The sequence below is a fragment of the Synchiropus splendidus genome, chromosome 12 (genome assembly GCF_027744825.2).
Source record: "Synchiropus splendidus isolate RoL2022-P1 chromosome 12, RoL_Sspl_1.0, whole genome shotgun sequence".
Classification (NCBI taxonomy): domain Eukaryota; kingdom Metazoa; phylum Chordata; class Actinopteri; order Syngnathiformes; family Callionymidae; genus Synchiropus; species Synchiropus splendidus.
Genome location: NC_071345.1, coordinates 13,801,169 through 13,819,801, shown reverse-complemented (window position 1 = coordinate 13,819,801; position 18,633 = coordinate 13,801,169). Strand labels below are relative to the sequence as shown.

Below are 18,633 nucleotides of genomic sequence, written 5' to 3'. Positions count from 1 at the left end.
TAAAAAAAAAAACAACAAAAAAAAAACATTCGTTTCAAAATAGAATTAAAAAATCCACACATGTATTCCATCTTGCATCGATCAAACTCTCTCACATCACGCCTCAGACTCGTCCTTACTCACATGACATATCATCAGCAAACATCATGGTCCATCACTATATTAAAAAAGAACAGATCAGTGGATCTATATGTCGACTCTGGCTTCTGATGACATGTCTGTTGCAGTACAACAGGCTGAGTGTCGGGAGTGCAATGACAAGGCGACTGCCCCAAACAACTTTTAGCAGAACTCATTCAAAGTCGATTTCTTTAAGGTCCTGCCTTCATTTTGCAAGTAACAGAAAGTCAGGTTTTGCCCCTCCTCACCACTCGCTGTCCTCATACATATCTTGAGCAACATTTACATTCACATTTCTTACCTTCTCATACTAATAGAAACGTACAAAAAATGGAATACAAATTAAAATCAAATGTGATTCACACAATAACTTTTGCTTTAACAGCTCAGCTGTTTAAAAATATTTTCACTCTCTACTAAAGAAATACCTGCTGTGTTTATGCACGAAGTCGAGACAACAGTTTAACACACTGATATAAGTTATTGTGTCCGAAGGGATTGACAAGGGATTGCAACAACATACTCATTATTTGTGTTGAATTTCAGGAAAAATAAATGTAAGTCGATGAAAAAAACAACAAATCTTTATTGACCTGTCTTACGTTCACCTGGGTAGCATGTGTATTTTCATGACCTCATGGCTCAGACATAGACTGACCTGCGAAGAAGAACAGTGAAGAATAAAAACCTGAAACCTTCATTTCTGGTCACAGTGCTGTCATAGCTGTTTTTCCACCTGTATGTCTTCTTTACCCAAAGAGGGGGACCCATCTGTGTGTGCCCAATGAGGCCTGAACCATTACATCACTTCTCCTGTGGCCCCTTACAACAGGGGCCAAGTGTCCCCTGAGACCAGACAGCCTGCAGAATCAAGACGTCCAGTCAGACGATGAGCTCGCCATATGCTAATCCACAAACACGTCCACTTCATTCCACCTCATTTTCGACACTACTTCATCTGTCTGTTTGGACCCTCCCTCTGATGCTCTGTGCCCCCTTCTTGTGGTCGTAATGGGGGGTAATTATTGTATTAGAGCCACAATGACTGTGCAGTGGGAGGTGAGGAACCATGACACACGCTCACACACGATGGGCAAGCGCCGCCATCAGTATGGTCGTCTGTGACTCAGCGGGGGGCATCATCACAGGAGATGGGGGGGGGCAAGACCACAGGATAATGGAAAAACATCTCAAAGGAAACAGAAGGAGCAGACTGAAGGAGGTGGGGAGAGTCAATTAGAGGGGAAAGCAGGTGAAAAAGTGAGAGAAACTAGAAAGAGAATTGAAGATTGGAGTGCTGTCGGGATCAAAAGAGGATGATGGAGAAAAAGAGGGAGGGAGGGTCAGATGAGTTTCAAACTGCAGCTCATCAACTCAGGGCAGGATGTAGAGAGAGGAAGAGGGAAAGCAGACAGTGAAGGTCTCTATCAATAAAAGCAAAACTGAGTCAGTGAATTTTTGTCGGGCCTGCAGTTTGTCCGGCCTGAGCCGAGCTGACCATTTGGCACAGAGCTAGCCAGGGGAGGTGCGTCAGCAGAACAGTCCGACCATCGCAACAAAGGACACTGTTCATGAATGAAAGTCTCCCTTTACTCCTCTCATACTTACATCTAAAATATGCTCTTTTCATTTAAATGAGAATTTCATGTGGCAAACTAATGATTTTTATGGCTTAGAACTTTTCAAATGAAATCTGACAATGTAGTGAAATACCCTAAATGTTGTGAAGGATTGTAGTTGGGGTAAGTGCGGCACAGGGGCCACATTACCGACATTTGTGTGGCCATCGTAAGTTTTAGGGGGAAACTATAAAACTATTTATGATCGCTTTGAGTTTATGTTTAAATATTGGGAATCAGATAAGTGCATTTTTAGTCAAAGTCAAAGTCAACTTTATTGTCATGAATACTAAATGCAAGACATCCAGTATAAAATCCGTCAGCACACAGTTGAGTATAAAACTAAATAAAATACGATAAATAAGATTTCCATGCAAGTACTATTAAGAGAATAAATAACTAAACAACTTACAGAACACAGAATTGCAGTAGTGCAAAGGCAATTGTGGTCTGTACCAGCCCAGAGATGTGAAAGTGACTTGTGCATGTGCGGATCGGGAGATTAGACAGAGTCAATTTAAGTTTAATTTTATACTTAAAAAAATAACTCATGACCCTTTTTATGTTGTTTTTTTTTTCCCTATTTGCATGTCTTTCCTTGCAGCTTTTAACATTGATATTTAATGTTAATGTGGTTTTAATAAGCCTTGCCTTCCTCTAAAATATTTGTCTCTTCAAATAGTGTATTTTTTTACATTTCACTCATAATCCTTCCATCTGGCCAATAGACAATATTCACATAAAATATCTATTTCTCAATGTTTGGTTTTGATCTATGAATGAAATAAACTTCTATAATGAGAGTATTTAAATAAACTGCATCTAAAAGGAGGGAAAGATAGTGATAAAAAAGCATTTCACGTTATTTCTGACAACGGTTTTTATTTTGTTGTCTTCTTACTCAAGTATTTAGCTTAAGTTTTCCATCACACTAACACTTCTTGTGTTATCATTTGACGGACCCTTTCAACAGTCACAGTATATCATGTGACCTCAGGAGATATAGTTACCCACCCTGCCTTCCAGCAAGCATTTCTCACGCCAAAATGATACTATACGCTTGCACACAAATGCAAAATGATTTTGTTTGAGTACATCTCAAATTTGATCAACAAAATCAAATCTGAATAAAGTGGATGACTGGACTCGCTTTCCACCCGTCCGTCATCCTTTGATCTTTGCTTGTTCAGAAAGGGACAAAATCGATCACAATATGATAGGCAGGTTAACAAGCGGACACAACATTAACATTTAATAAGCGTGTTAAGTGGCTGCAGACTCCTCACGCCTCACTGGGTGAGTGAGTCAGTTGAACAGCTGAGCTTCAGCAAAATCAATATCTATTGTTGTAATCAATTGGTGGCAGATGCTTTTTTCGGTAAATGGTTTTCGACTTGAAACTCGAGTCTGGCGTGTGAGACGCAGTGCATTAGGGAGCCGTTCCCACAACAACATCAAACATGCGCTTCTGACTCTGTTTCCGGACATGGATGCCGAAGATCGTGTGACCTGGCCGCCTTTGAATCTAGAAGTGACTCAGTCGCTGCGGCAGCGGTGACATCATCATCAGTAGCTATTTCACACACGGTGATGAGCTCATGCTCATATCTCACTGCTCCTTGGCTCGGAGGGGATCAGCTGATGTGGTCTGAGATCATCATCAGTGGTCACCCTTAGTCAGTGGCTTCAACAAGTCTACTGTAATCCTTACTTACTATCTAGAAAACGGTCAACAAATGAAAGTCAAAAGAAGAATCAGATTCCACATTACAAATCTAACAAAAAAGTCTTCTAAATATGTCACATTTTCGCATCATTCTATAGTTGACTCCATCTGTCTACAGCATATGAGCTCTTACATGATCATTTCCTCACTCTCCTAGTTTGCTCCACCACCAAGTCACTTCATCTGCATGTGAAGCGTCTTGGTTCCAGGGGACTCGAATGAAAAATGCAAAGAAGTGAAAGAGAAGATTACACTCTGTCACAAGCGCGGCCTCCTGGCCAGAGCACCAGCCGAGCACAGAGAAAGGGAAAGCACCGTTGGCGGGGGGTGGGTGTTGGAGATGACAACAAATGGAGATGAATGAGAGTAAAAGTGCAGAAGGATGAAAGGAAGTGTTTTTTTTTTGTTTTGTTTTGTATTTTTCATCACTACCCGCATGCTCTGTTGTGACTATTAATGGAAGCTGAGAGTTGATACGAAAAAGCAATCTAGCACCATATGCAAAATTGCAATAAAACCTTCATGGGCACATCCTCACTCTCATGGCGTCATGTATTGACTAAGGGAAAGTTGCCTTTTACGTCCTACACTGACTACACTCACACCGCCTCGCCTGGAACGCCACACAGGAAGGAAAGCATCCCTTTAGTCCGTTTAAAAAACAAAGTATATTACGCCATGGGAGTGAGTGAGGGCTTGTCAAGGTTAGTTGGAAGTCAACTAACTTCGAAAGGGATTTGATTTTGGAGGTGATCTGTAGGTCCATGTAGATTCACAATGGCAAATGGTCTCTGCATTCACTTTGGTTTCTTGGACTTGGTCTTGTGTCTGTCTTGATATGCCCTGGCCTTGACTCTGTCTCTGGAACAACAACACTACTTGCATCATGGCGGTGAGACTGAGGGAGCGGTGAGATGGGAAGGGGTGAGACAAACAAGTTTGACTGACAAACCAGTCAATTCAACATGAATGGATAGTGTTTTTGGTTTGTTTTAAACTACACTGTATGTTCCACAGAGATGTAATACGAAAGTAACTTTTGGGGTAGTTAGGTATGAAGGGGGTTTTAAGGGATACTACAGATCCTGTTTAGATCAATGTCCATATGGCTTAAAAACTTATGTGAACTAGGCTTCGCCCACAGATGTGGATCCACTTGAAAAGATGGATTTCATCCTGGATTCCACCAACAAGCTCCAACAGCAGGAAGTGAGAAATTGGGCCCAAGGCAACTGTGAACTACCTCTCAGACAGAGTTTTTATTGGTACAGTGGTACCTCGGTTTTCGAACATCCCGGACTTCAAACAAATTGAAGTTTGAACAAAAATTTCTAGATTTTTCTGCTTTGGATTTCGAACGAAAATCCAGACCTCGAACCCGAGGCCTGGAGAGACGTCACTCACTCGGCAACCCCTCCCACATGCAGCGGCCACACACATAGAGGAACAGCGCACCTGCAGCAGACACTCTACATTCACTCCTACAAAAGACTATTTTAAGGCTTGGAATTTCTTTTTCCATTCATTGTAATGGGAAAAATCGATTCAGATTTTGAACAATTCGCTTCTCGAACGGCCGTCTGGAACGGATTGTGGTCGAGAACCGAGGTTCCACTGCACTTAGGATTAATACAGGTGCATGAACAGGTTGGACGAACACCGATTGAACAACATAGCCAATGAAAAAAATGGGACACTTGTATAGCAGGGTGCCCTCAACATACAAGTCTTCATGCCAATAGGCTAAGATTAGAATAAAAAAATAGGTTGTGTTTGAAGGGCTTGTTGCTCATGTTGCCATGAACGATGTGTGACTGAGAATTCCTGATACAGATGGGCTGGGTCAAGATAAGCCAGGCAGAAGTAACTAAACAAATCCTTCTTAAAAACAGCAATGACTATCAACCACTTGCTGTACCCATCTGGCCTCGCAAACTCCTGTCAAGCATCCAGACTATCATCAAATGCCTCAGTTACCCAGCAAGATGTATCTGGTTAATAGTCCAAAAAAGGTATTTCATGTCTTATGTAAATCTTGATAAAATAACCATAACTTAACTGACAGCATGTCGACCACATAAGCGTTCCAAAAATCCCATTAACTCGATTGCAAACTCCCTGTCAGAGTTTGTTGATGCAAATGGCGGGGACACAACAGCTCCACTGTGTATTATAATCAACGTATTGAAATGAACTTTTTAAATCCATTTTCAAATGTCAGGGGGCCGCCAGATTGATGCATTTCTATTCATGAGATTCTGGGGTCCTGGTGATACCAAACTGCTGGGTATTGACCTCAGCTGGCGCCCAGAGATGAGCTGGAATTGGAGGATGCAGGAGTGAAAGACAGAGCAGGAGGAAAAATATAATGGAAAATAAAATAACTCACAGAAAAAAGACAGGCTTTTGGGAGAGCAATTTCTCTGTCGGGAAGCAGGATGGTAAGATTTTGCTGCATCTTGAGGTTTTTGTTTTATGTTGTTCAAGTTCACAGCATGTCTCACTGGGCGTCCTGCTCATTGATGTGCTCCTTCTGAATCTCCTGTTCCCAGAGCTATGACAAAGCAGCTACTAGCTGCTCAGTGCATGAGGCGAGGGACACCCTGGACAGTCCATCTCAGGGCACGTATAGACCAATCCACAAAACGTATAAAGCCAATCCACCTGACAGGACGTGTGTTGGATCCTGTTGTCACACACATAGGTGGAATACGGCCAGGTCTCTCCATATCTTCTTATAGACAAACAAGAGCCCATTGAGACCATAGAGGTTGCTCAAGTTCAAGGACACACAACAGTTCCACATTATCAGCAGAGGAAAAGAGGCTGGCAACAGAAGAAACATCAAGGACAAGGTCGCTATAAGAAAAAGTGCAAAGCAGAATCACAGACAAAATGGGCGTGTTGAGCTTCTCCCGGGGGCGAGAAAACATTTAATGGAGCCAGGGAGGTCAGAGGAGTAGCGTGAAATGATTTTAAAGGAGCACAAACAGCCAACACAACTGGGTCAGGTAGCACGAATGAAAGTCGAATAACCTCAGTCGATGAGCAACACACGGTGTGTTCAGCGTTCCCAGGTTTTTCTAAATCCAATTGTGGCACTGCGTGAGGAAGTCATAGGGCACTACACACATGTCAGGTGAGAGGAGTTCACTGACCTGTCGGCACGCAAAAGCGTCGACTCATACAAGGAGTCGCCAGTACCTATTGTATCCCATAGTGTCCCAAATTGATCGAGATGTCTTCTGGAATATACCATTAACTCATTTAGTAGTGTGTCCCGAATGTTTGTCACTCAACCTCAAACAGTATTTTTAGTCCAGACCAACTGTCTGCGCCCAGCGAGAGTGGGACTTATTTACTTAGCACCAGACCACAGACAGGTAATGACTTTAAAATGACTTGACCTGACCTATTTTAGCATCTTGCTTTTATTTAGTAGATCTACAATAAAAACTGAAAGAATTCTGTGGCTCCATTTGGATCTTCCTTGTCAAAAGACTATGGGAAGAAAACATACCAAAACAAAAATGTAAAACAAGAAATAGTTTTCAAAAGGATGTAAATAGCAGTAGTCAGTAGTCAGAACTAAGCTACTTATAGGGCACAATATCTGAGTCAGGTTAGGAACTCCTCCGAAAATATTACGGTAAAAGGGTCAGTTTCTCCTGAGGCACCAGCCAAGACAGAAACTTTCTACATCAGTAAGGCGCCAGTTTCCATCACTACTGCATTGTCTGAGAAAAGATAAAGCAGCAATAAATGTTGCCCTAATGACATTTTATTACTCTACTTCCTCACGTGGTTCCTGATTCCATCAGCATTGAACAAAGACGGGAAGAGTGCAGTGACTGACGTTTGAGGATGAATGAAGAGAATCAGAGTATTTTAACTTAAATATATCAACCAGCAACAGCCACAGAAACAGAGAAATACTGTTACTACAGTGACAGAGGATGACTCAAACCATGCAGTTTATAACGGCAAAGGAATATACTGGACACTGTAACCCCGATTACAGAATCAATTATTTTTCCCACTTGATCCCATAATTCGGTAATGTGTAAGGTGCACTCTCACCTTCAGAGTGTACAATTTAGAACCACCAAATCCTTTGGTATGGTTGTGGGAAGTCTGTGCCCGAAAACCAGTACACGCACAAGGGTTTCTTCCCTTCACAGCAGTCCAATCTGGTCAGCTGACAGCCACATCATTGCAGTACATCAACTCATGATGTGTTCCAAAAACTGGAGTCAAAGGTCTGGCCTGTCTCAGACCGACTCGTGTTGGCAGGAAGTCTATCTAGGAGCAGCAGAAGACCGCTCAGGAGTCCTAAATTCTCAAAATGTGTGCTTACACTAGAAGTCAAACGAAATGTTCCAGGCTTAAAGACACGACTTCCTGTGATGGTTTGATAGCTTCTCTTTGCAGTAATGAAACCATGTCAGAGAGCACAGGAGCTCTGGAAACTATTTCTGCTCTGAGTGAAAGGTTGTACTTCTCTAACAGAAGGGTATTAAAACAGAAACACTACTAAAACATTAAAGACACAAGGAAGAAACCTTCAACTTTCCAGATAATTAGTGTCCAGCAGACCAGTCAGAGGTGTGTAATGTTGAATTATAGACGGTGTTCTGGGACATCTGAAGTAGTGTGTCCTGGTTCATACACGGCCCTGTCAGTGACTGACAACACTTTTCAGACCCCTTTTTTCTTTGCTTGCCAGTCCACTGGCACGCACACACGCACACGCGCACACGCACACACACTCTGGGAAAGATAAAGAATTGAAGCACAAGGCTACAAATACACACACACGTCCTCCTCCTATCTCTGCCACATTTCCAGAGCCGCAGTAGCTGTCACTTTTTGAAGCAGCGCTGTGGTTTCTCTCTGCAGCACACAACAAAGTATGAATGACTTGAGAGGACTGGCGTGGATCGGCCCGGGGAGCACGCTCACTAACAGTGGCAGGGCCGAGGCTCGCGCAGTTCAGCTGGCGGAGTAGACAGCATCTGTTCTAAGCTCTGTCATCCTCCCTCCGCAGCAAACCCTCACTGACAGGTGGAGGGGATTCATGGAGAAGTCGCCAACACACAGGCAGTGTTTTCTCCCCATACACACCTGCTGTAGGGCAGTGCCCTCGTGGTGCCATGGAGGCTGCGCGGCACGTTGTGTGTTTGCAACACCTGCTCTCTGGACAAACAATGAAAGATTAGATTGAAGATAACTAACATGCAACCTTCAGTAAGTAAGCAATGACTGCCCTTCGCTTTGAGACACAAAATTGTGCCATGTGCCTTTTGCAAAACATGGCATACAATCGAAACACTAAAATTAATGAAATGACTAAATGTATTTGTTCACTCAACTTTGCTTTGGGGTTGCTAGGTGCCAAGCTAGCGTCACTGGTGTCCAGATGGCAAAGTTGCCACAGTTACCTTGAAAAAAGTCATCTGATTTCTTGCCTAAAAAGCAACTTAGTAACTCAAATTTTAATGTTACTGAGTTTAATTGCAAGTTTGCTTGGTACATGCAGCAGCTGCCCTCAATTCCCCCAGTAACGTCAATAATACCTCTTGAATCTGGTGTGTTTTTGAACCCCCTGGGATCCAGGTTGTACTGTAACTCTCTCTTTTTGTCTAGATTTGACTTCATTAAAAGTGTCATTGCACCTGGCCTAACAAGATCATTCAGAACGCAGTATATATTTTTGAGCTGCGACTCCAATGGACACTATGGGACGCAGCGTGTTATTACCATGTTGCCTTCAATCCATCATGTCGGCATGTCTTTGGGCCTCGGAGAGTTAATAGCATTTCTAGCGGACAGTCAGTCAACATTCGCCCGTTTTCACAGCTGGACTCGATAGTGCCATGTGGAAGTTTGACTGTATGCTGTGTTTCATAAAGTCATGTGAAATTAGCACCTCATATAGGACTGACACGTGAACTACACTTTTTTTCAGCAGCTTTGCATTGGTCATCACAGAGAGCATTTTTGAAAACAGCCAGGAAAAAGACCAGAAAAGGAAAAAGCCACTTTGTGTTGACAAGGCGATATACTCTGATCATACAATCTATTGTGACATAAAATGGCGATCTTGACTATTTTTCTTGTGTATTGGCAGAATACAAATTGTCTCTGAAGCGCTCCAACTGGGACCAACCAGGAGACAACATTTCATTCAGCTCAACCAAACTTGTATCAGTTGAAAAGTGTTTGGAAAACCAAGTCTTCATTGCACAATATGTAACTAAAGCAAAGACAATATGATGCGTTCAAGCTCCATTTCAAAATGTTTTTGTCATATGACAAAGATGAAAGAATGACCCAGTAAAAGTCAAACAGGTTGACAAGAAAGCACCATGTTAGGTGGGAGCAAAGTTGCTGTCACTTTTCTAAATCCAACAGAGAATTACACAGGGTCAACAACTGCTCCCCTTGGACGGGTTTTACATACCAGAGAATATTTAAAAGGTGTTTTTGGTGGTGGTGGGGAACAGCCACGGGGCATGAAGCTGTGGCTTGACGAAGTGTAGGTGTGTCAGCGCTCTCCTGATAGCAGGTTCTATTTTCGGGGGCGGGGGGGGCACTTGAGCAGCCGAGACATGTCTTAGTTATCTGCTGGTTCCAGCCCTGAGGTGCTGAGGACCGCCATTCAATCCTGGGCGTGATCCAGAAAATGCGAGACAGTGTCGAGGGAGGGAGTGGGAATCACCAGAGAGGCACACGTGGAAGGACAATTACTCTTCATGGAATGCAAAAAAAAAAAAAAAAAACTACTGGTAATTATACAGCAACGACAAATATGTTAATCTAAGTGAAAACAACAAGCACAGGTGGAGAGTGGAGGGTGGGGTGTGGGCCAAGGCTGTGATATCAGGTGACCATAAACTTAAAGTGAGAACTCAAACCAACAGCAACAGAGCCAATGTGCGTCAGGTTTTCCACAGATACGTGCAACAACAACTCGAGGACATGTTCATCCTTCCATTTCAAGAATTACAAGTTAGGAAAAAGAAGGATCAAAAGAGGGTCGAGCGTGGGGAGGCGGAGACGACGCATTCAGGTGTTGGAAACAGCTGGTCACCTGGCGAAAAACAGCAGCAGCCTGACAGAGATGGACGGCGAGCGACGGGAAGCGCGGATTGCTAGAAGCCACGAATGCTCTACAGTAGTTTTGTGCTTCTGCTGCATGGTTTAGAAGTGGAAAACAGCAGGCTCACCACCCACGGATGTTTGTCACATTATATATTGAAGAGTAGAAGAAAAAGCTTTGAGAGAAAAGAACAAGCTGCAGACAAAGCAGTTTACGACGCCTTTCATTAATTAACGGTCTATTCTTTGCACAGTCATGGAAATAAAAGTCCCATAAAGGCTGTTATAAATTTCCCGATCCACTTCGGAAACAGGATCTATCGTCGTGAGCAACCACGCCAAGGCATTATACAAACTATTTTCAAGTGTACACAATGGTGAACTAGGTGTACAACGGTCCAAAAGAGGGGCAATTACACCCTGAATCTGGAAGCCAAACAAAGGGAAAGAAAACACATCTTCTGTGAGTAACGTAATTGCAGATGCAGCCACGACTTCAGGTGTCAGTGGAAAAGACAGACAGCCTTGTTCAACTGCTTTGAATATAGAGAAGTATTTTCATCTGAAAGAAAAATGTGCTTTTCCACTTCATGCTACAAAGGGGTGATTCATTCACCTCCAACTCATCTCTGAGCGTACAATGCAGCCATGCAAAAACAATCTTTCAACTATATAACTGTGGCGATATGACATTGCAAACTATGATTTCTGCGTGTTAAAGATCAACGATTATCTACCGCAGGTCTGATTTCAACCATGATTCTACAATATCTAGGATTGAAATGTGTTACATTCAAATCAGCTTGTTGTCCTACTTAGTTTAATGGAGAACCCGTGGACCTCTCATAAATCATCCACAGCACTCCAACACCATCTACTGCCACTTAACCAAGATTGGGTCGTGGGGGCAGCAGTTGGAGCTCTTCCAGGGTAAAAGCAAGCCAACTGAGACTTAATCTTTACAATGTCTTGGGTCTTCCCGGGGCCTCCACCCAGTTAGATACTAGCAGAAGGCATCCTAAATGATGCCTGGGTCTGACTTCTGTCCACACGAAGGAGAAGCGGTTCCACATTGAGTCTCTACAGAGTGCTGCACCCTGTTTCTCAGGGTGCGTACAACAACCCTGTGGAGTTGGTTGGATCCCAGTGAAAGCAAAGTTCATGATGGACAGGACTCCATCACATTTCTGGTACTGAGCATTTGGATCAGAAATAGTTATTTGACTTTTATCAAGAACTTCAACTGTTGCAGTCTTATTTTGAGGAACATTACAAGAGGTGCATATTCTGTACTGCATAAGATACAAGGCTTAAAAAAATCGAACTCAAAACGTCCCTTTTCCACACCCCACTAGGTTGGACATGCAGCAATGGCAATAACAGCAGCAGGAGAGGTCATGGTTTGCTTGATACACAGGGTCGTTTACATCCAGCAATAAATATAAATAATATAAATATATACACACACACACACAGGAACAACGGAACTGGATGTCACGGACAGATCTGGACTCGCAGAAGCCACAGTCACAGGCAGCCATTCGACCAGGCTTGGTATGGCCCTGACATTCTATACGCTTTGGCACCCTCTGCAGGAATTTAACTGCAGCACTAACGTATACCATTTGTTCTCAAAAACGCCAACGCGGTGGTTTCAAAAAAATCTGGTCCTGCAATAAATCGAGAAGAACCACACTCATAATGCGGATTAGCATAGGTATGAGTACTGAAATTAAGATGTTACTTTGATGCCACGGGTTGTAGCCATATATAATCTTAACATCTCCCAAAATAATGAAAATAAAATGGCAGACGGTTGATCTTTAGGTGGCACTGTGGAGCCAAGTGACAGCGTTGTGTCGCCGTTATCTCAGCGTCGTTTGTGTAGTGGTTTCCAAGTTGGCCGACATGGAAGCACAGCAGTGCTGACTCCCTGCAGCAGGAAAATCACGAGAACCCGTATATCATTTCCATAACCTAACGTTGCCTCTTACGCATCTCATATGTGAATGCTGAACCGCCACTTATATAAGCAAGTTTAATGCATATTGCTGAAGCCTTATATCAGGGTCAAGTTAAATATTAGGCATATAGTTAAAGAAAAAAAATGAAGCTCAACATCTACCTGCAGACCTGAAGCTCACCTGGGACTTTATTTTGAAACTATGCAGGAAATAGAATACCAGGAGTGCTGTGATGGGGAAATGGGTGTGGAAATGCAACACTGGATATTTATACAGATTTCCATGGAAATCTGGGTACAACTGGTATTCCAGAAGATAAGTTTGTACGTCAAGACATGGAAGTTAGGGAAAACAATAAAATAGACAAGACTGTCTTGCTGTGGCACCTCTTAATGAGGAATGTAGAAAGATGAAACAAGCACATTCATGTTAGGAGCGCTGAAAACAAAAGACACTCCTCGCAACAGGATAGTCAGAAACTGACCTACTGAAAATGTACCCGAGGTAAATGTTCGTGAATTGTCGAACAGGGGCACCAGGCATTGTTGATGAACAAGTGCTGTAGATTCTTGAAGCAAAACTCTTCAGGATCTCAATCTTTGACCAAAAAGTAGCAGCAGGAACTGACTTCCAAGACTGATGAACAGATACCGGTATCAATCAAGGCTTTCAGACGAGATGTCAGTGTGTTTGCACAGATAAATAAGAGAAGCACAACTTTCACTTTCTCCAAAAAGATTTATTGAACAGTTTTCTTGTTTGCTGCAGCAACCTGTTAGGAGAGGAAAAACAAAATTGTCAGATTGACAAATCCATCTGATGAGATTGGGGGTCATTTTTCTACAGAGTGGAGACATGGTAAAATATTGCTTTGCAGAGATCTGACTAAGATTTTTCTTCTACTGCCACAGCCTCAATAGAAGCACGGCTGTGGGGGGGGGAGAGCAGAAGAAAAAAGGACAGTTGGAAGTCGTGTTTGTGTTTTTTGGCAAAAACAAGCAGACGGCAACAATACATGGCAGCAACACTGTCCACAAAGGAAGTCACATCTATCTCTGGCACAGCAAACTACAAGACAAGAGGGGATTTAGGGGGCGTTGGGGAGGCCGCATCATGCTTCTTGCCAGTGATGCTGCAGACAGGAAGTGGAGGGACCAGGCCTTCTCATCTGCACACAGCTCATTAGCACTGGTAAACAAGGAAGAAACTGGTGCCATACGGCAGCTTTGCCAAGCATGAAATTCCCTCCTCACGTTTGCTCATTTTACCCTTGGATTATCACAACTCCGCTGTACTTCTCAATGTCAACAACCAGCGACCGACATATTTGAGCGTCTCAAGAGGACAACACTTTACTCTTACAAAGGAGCACGTATGTCATAGAATGACGTCAGTTTGTGGAAAATAAAGGCAATGAGGTGACAGGTAGTGTTCTGCAAAAAAAGAGCTTAACTTTCAAGTACACGACTCTTGGAAGTCAAACGGCAGAATTCACTGCCCATGGCGACGGAGACATTACTGTTAGTCGTTGCCGGAAAATCCTAAGTTAACCACCACGCTTCTCCCCAGGATTTTTTCTCAGCCTAGGGTGTAGCTAGAAGGAAGGATCCTTCTCCAAGTGATGGGTGAGGAAGCACACATTTGTTAAGAGGATAGCACAGCACACTGCACATCCTTGACAGTCCACCCAGACTAATCCTAAAGAGACAGTGTCCTCAAGTGACTGACAGGTGAGGGAGTGGTGACATTGCAAGTCACTTCACTACATGTCGACAAATGCAATGGAAAAGGATGGGGAGCTCCAAAACCACTGAAGAACAGGGGAGAAATCCAGATCACAGCTCTAACCTTTGATACGTTACTAAATAGAGAACAGAGACATCAAATCTGGATTTGATGTTTGCCTTCCCTCATGACTATAATTTGACATGTGCACATTAATTCATACTCGCTGTGTTACATGAGCAACAATGCAGGACACATCGGATAAAGGACCCACTTAATACACCAACACGACATTCAATATTCTAATGGACAGTTACAGCTGTCCTTACGACTAATAACTTTCAACCTTGATTGAGTTTTAATTAGCATCTGGTACTAAAACAGCTCATGTGCAGCAGAGGACAAGCGACAGCCCACTTCAGATGTATCGGTTAGCGTGTGAGTTCACACCAGGCCACACCACAGTGGCAGAAGTGTGGGCAAGAACTGGCTTGGGCAGCGAGATGTTTTGATCCAGAAATGATTTTCAAATAAAAACCCCTGTTGTACAGATGAAGTGGGACAGAGTGAGCTGAATATTATAGCTCTTGCCAGTAAAGTGTTCCCTTGTAAAACGAACTGCTTCTCTCTTTGATGTTTCATTACTGACGCAGTAGGTGGTAAGTGGAGAAACAGGTGAGATGTCTGCAGGGATCCACAGACCTCACCTCATCTGCTTTGAAATGATCTATATTCAACTTTATCTGAAACCATCAATAGAGAGAAGACTTGGAGTTTCACCACTGTCAAGGTTCATATAAGGCAATTACAATCAGTGCCATGTTTTTTGAAGATACCAAATAGCATTTCACAAGTAGAACCAGCAGTTCATAATAGAATACGGTCCATTTTACCGCATGCATTTGTGTCACCAAGATTGGACAGATTGAAAAAAATAAAAAATCTTTGCCCACCAGGAGGTCAGTGCCCTGTTATGTCATGTGTAATCATGTCAGCTGCTGAGAGTGAAATGATAAACACATTCATGATGACTACATTGCATTATGAAGTTAGATGTTGTCCAGTCATTTCATGAACCACTCCCACGAAAAAAAAAAAAAAAAAAAAAAAAAATTCCAATACATCCGTCTTCATGAATGGGTTTAAAATTGCACTCGACCACATGCACATGACTCTAAATGACAATTTACGACATCCAAGTGCAGTGAAAATGCACCGTTTCTCACCTGGCCAGCAATTCGGTCAAGGTCCCTGGCTCCTTGGGGAGTTATCCTGCGGCCACTGGAGAAAGGAGACATTTCACATTAGGGCCAATAAAACTGCACAAATCCTAGAAAAAGGTCATTCGGCTTTTTGGCACACTGAGCAAATATTTACTTTGAAAATTATGGGCTGTCTCATTCACACTGGTGTGGTGCCAATTTGGCAAATGACCACGTCCATCGTAAATTACAGCAAGTGACGACAAAGGCATTGTGAATCGGTCACAAAAATTATTCCTGAAACCATTTGATGCCACAGATATTTAGAGGTACATCATTTGTTGTTTCGAAAGTTAACACTTTTGCTTAATCAGCACAAAAGATTAACATATTGCTCTAATTCACCTTGGAAATATGGACTTCCCCATAAGGTTTTTCCCACTTCAACATTGCGGTGTACTTGTCACCCCCATCAAGAATGTGAAGTTGCTGAATCATTGAGTTCAATTAATAGGGTGACACATTGAGCCGACCTTCGTTCTGAAGGTGCATCACTCCGTCGACAGCTTCTGCCAAATAACTGTACAACTTCTTCACTCTCCTTACAGAGATCTTTGTGAAGCATTCTCAGAGGTATAGATGCTTCCAACACAAACATTTATCATGCTAATTTCAAGGTGAACAAAGATTTAAAGTCACAGCATGTCGACAAAAACTCACCCATTGGGCTTCTTTTCAATCATCTTGAGGAGCTCCAGAGCCTGCAGCACTTTACGTGCCACATTCTTTGACCCAACACTGTAGTGGGAAGGGCACACGCCATTCCTCTTGCGACCACCATAGATCTTGATCATGGAGCCAACACCAGCACCACTGCGGAGGTACAGGTGGCGCACAGTGGAGGCTAACGGCACAAAGAAAAACAGTTGTTAAAATCACAAATCCAAATCTTTATTCTGCTTCATGACTTGGAGCTATCATGACTTTCAGGGTTGTATTAAGACCATTCATAAACACTGCCACTGGTATTGATCTTGCAACCAAAAACAGGAGGTGTCGAAGTTTAATACAGCACATTCATTTCACTTCATTCACTTAACGGGAACATTTCCATTTCAAGCACAAACTCCTGAACTAAAATTACATCACACAACCAATTGAAAAGTGACTTCACCATGCCAAGTATTGAATACGACACATTCAACTGCCTATCACGTTTACAATATGGTCAGGCCAAAAAAGCAGCCAACTTGCCTGCTCTGATGTAAAACCAGTTCTCATCACTGGGAGCCAGTTCCTTGTGCTTGCCCAATTTCACAAGGTCAATCCAGTCAGGCACCTTCAGCTTTCCTGACCTGCAGATGAATTCAGATATATTTTCAAACAATCAATAATTAACATGCAAATGGCTTACATTTACCACATTAACTTCGGCTAAATACTGTAAAAAAAAAAAAAATGACCCCTACCCTGTATCAAAACCTAATGTGTATCTAAAAATATTAATTTAGCAACGGAAAAACTCATTCTTTGTTACGAAAATTATTAAAAAAGTGATCTACAACTGCTAATGAGAAAGATCAAATTAAACTGCTGTTACATTTGACAGCCAGTGATTCTGTACAACAGGAGCATTATCTATAATGCTCAAAAGGGATGTGAAGCAACATATACTTTGACAAAAAAGGTGGTGATTTAACTCTTGGCAACACAATACCACGTGAATACATCTAAAAGACTCAACTTGCATTACATATGATAAAGCATCAGGACATAATGCACACCAATCACCCATTTTAAAAGACATCAAATACTCACTTTTTCAGGAAAGCAGCAAGGGCAGTGACGAATTCCTGCTGGTTGACGTCTTTCACTGTGACACCAGGCATCTAGACAGATTTAAGTTAGACTTCTTTAATATTCTGACAACTTCTTGTAGCTCAGGATGTGTCTGACAGTACGCCTCTTTCATCTTCATCACATGGGAGCTAAAGCTAAGCTACTGCAAATTCACCGCCCGTACTTGTTTAAGATAAAACGCTCTGAACACTCAGAAATATAAAAGATCAAGAAGACATCCCAAACGTAAGAGGTGTCATTTATTAGACGGCAGCAGTGAAATGTTAAGGCATTACATTTCCGCGCTCTGAAAAACGTGCAGCCGGTATTAGCGTATCACTTGCGCTCGGCGTTCTGACCCAATACAAGACCATTTGACAATCTCTGTGAGGTTTATACAATACGCGTGTCATCTTAAACGCTCAAATTACGGTGAGAGACGCGCAATTTGTCCCCAAAATGACGGTCGACTTGAAATGTGAAGTCAGAGCTAGCAAAAAGCTAGTAGGCCTCAACGAGGGCGCATGGGAGCAGCCATTACAGTCTCACGAGCCGATCCTCAAAACGATGATTAAAATCCCGCTAAAACATTGCCAAGCGAAGTCAGAGCAACCGTGTTTTTACGGAGACGTGTTTCACACCTCACGGACCGCTTTTAGTGCAGAAAACAAGGCCAGTTTTAGTGAAACTCTTCAATATCACAGCGAAGAGGCAAACAGCGCTTTTACCTTGCTTGTGGACAGCGAAGGGAAGAGGGTGCAACGGGGTTTCCGACTCGAGTTAAAACGGGCAGCTCTCGTTCTGTATCGCGAGAACATGAACTGAACCCATCACAACGTCATGAAAACGCATATTGATTTCTTCTTTTTGGAACGTGGAATGATTATATGAGCCAATACTAATATTTCCTAGTATAAAAATGTTGTTTTAATTTAGCTGCTCTGAGTGAGCTCAACATTGTTTGGTTATATTATCCATACAAAGGAAAAGCAAAATATCAGTCCAGGCTCTATGACTGAAAATAAATTTTATTCCAATTGAAGATTTTCTAATCAAACAAATAAATATATACTTACTACTCTCACTACTCTTTCTTAAATGTTTCGTCTGCTCTTCATTCACTTGTATTGTTATTTCGGTTTTGGGTCCAAACATATTTTCCAGTGAGAATATTTAAAAACTTTTTCATCACATGTACAATAGATCTGTGTTGAATCTGAAATGTACTGACACTTAACTGCGCGAAAGAAGCTCAATTAGGTGTACTGTGAGAAAAAATTACACTGCATTATAATTTAGGACCAACATAAAAGTGAGCTCAACATTGTTTGGTTATA

At 42.4% G+C, this 18,633-nt stretch overlaps 1 protein-coding gene across 1 annotated transcript; it reads right to left on the bottom strand.

The window, feature by feature from the left end:
- Positions 1-13,248: 13,248 nt before the first annotated feature.
- On the bottom strand, positions 13,249-18,136 carry rps19 (ribosomal protein S19). The gene is made up of 6 exons (XM_053880951.1): positions 18,025-18,136; positions 17,276-17,346; positions 16,712-16,812; positions 16,178-16,361; positions 15,482-15,536; positions 13,249-13,302 (listed from the first exon to the last, which is right to left on the bottom strand). The coding sequence occupies exons 1-6, from the start codon at positions 18,112-18,114 to the stop codon at positions 13,270-13,272; spliced, it is 534 nt and encodes a 177-aa protein (XP_053736926.1). The 5' UTR covers positions 18,115-18,136; the 3' UTR covers positions 13,249-13,269.
- Positions 18,137-18,633: the final 497 nt, after the last annotated feature.

Coding starts and splice junctions, on each gene's coding strand:
- rps19 (XM_053880951.1), bottom strand. CDS start 18,114: ATGTTCTCGCGATACAGAACGAGAGCTGCCCGTTTTAACTCGAGTCGG. Junction 15,537..16,177: donor ATTGAAAAGAAGCCCAATGG/GTGAGTTTTTGT, acceptor TCCTTTCTCCAG/TGGCCGCAGGATAACTCCCC. Junction 13,303..15,481: donor TTGACCGAATTGCTGGCCAG/GTGAGAAACGGT, acceptor CTCTCCTAACAG/GTTGCTGCAGCAAACAAGAA.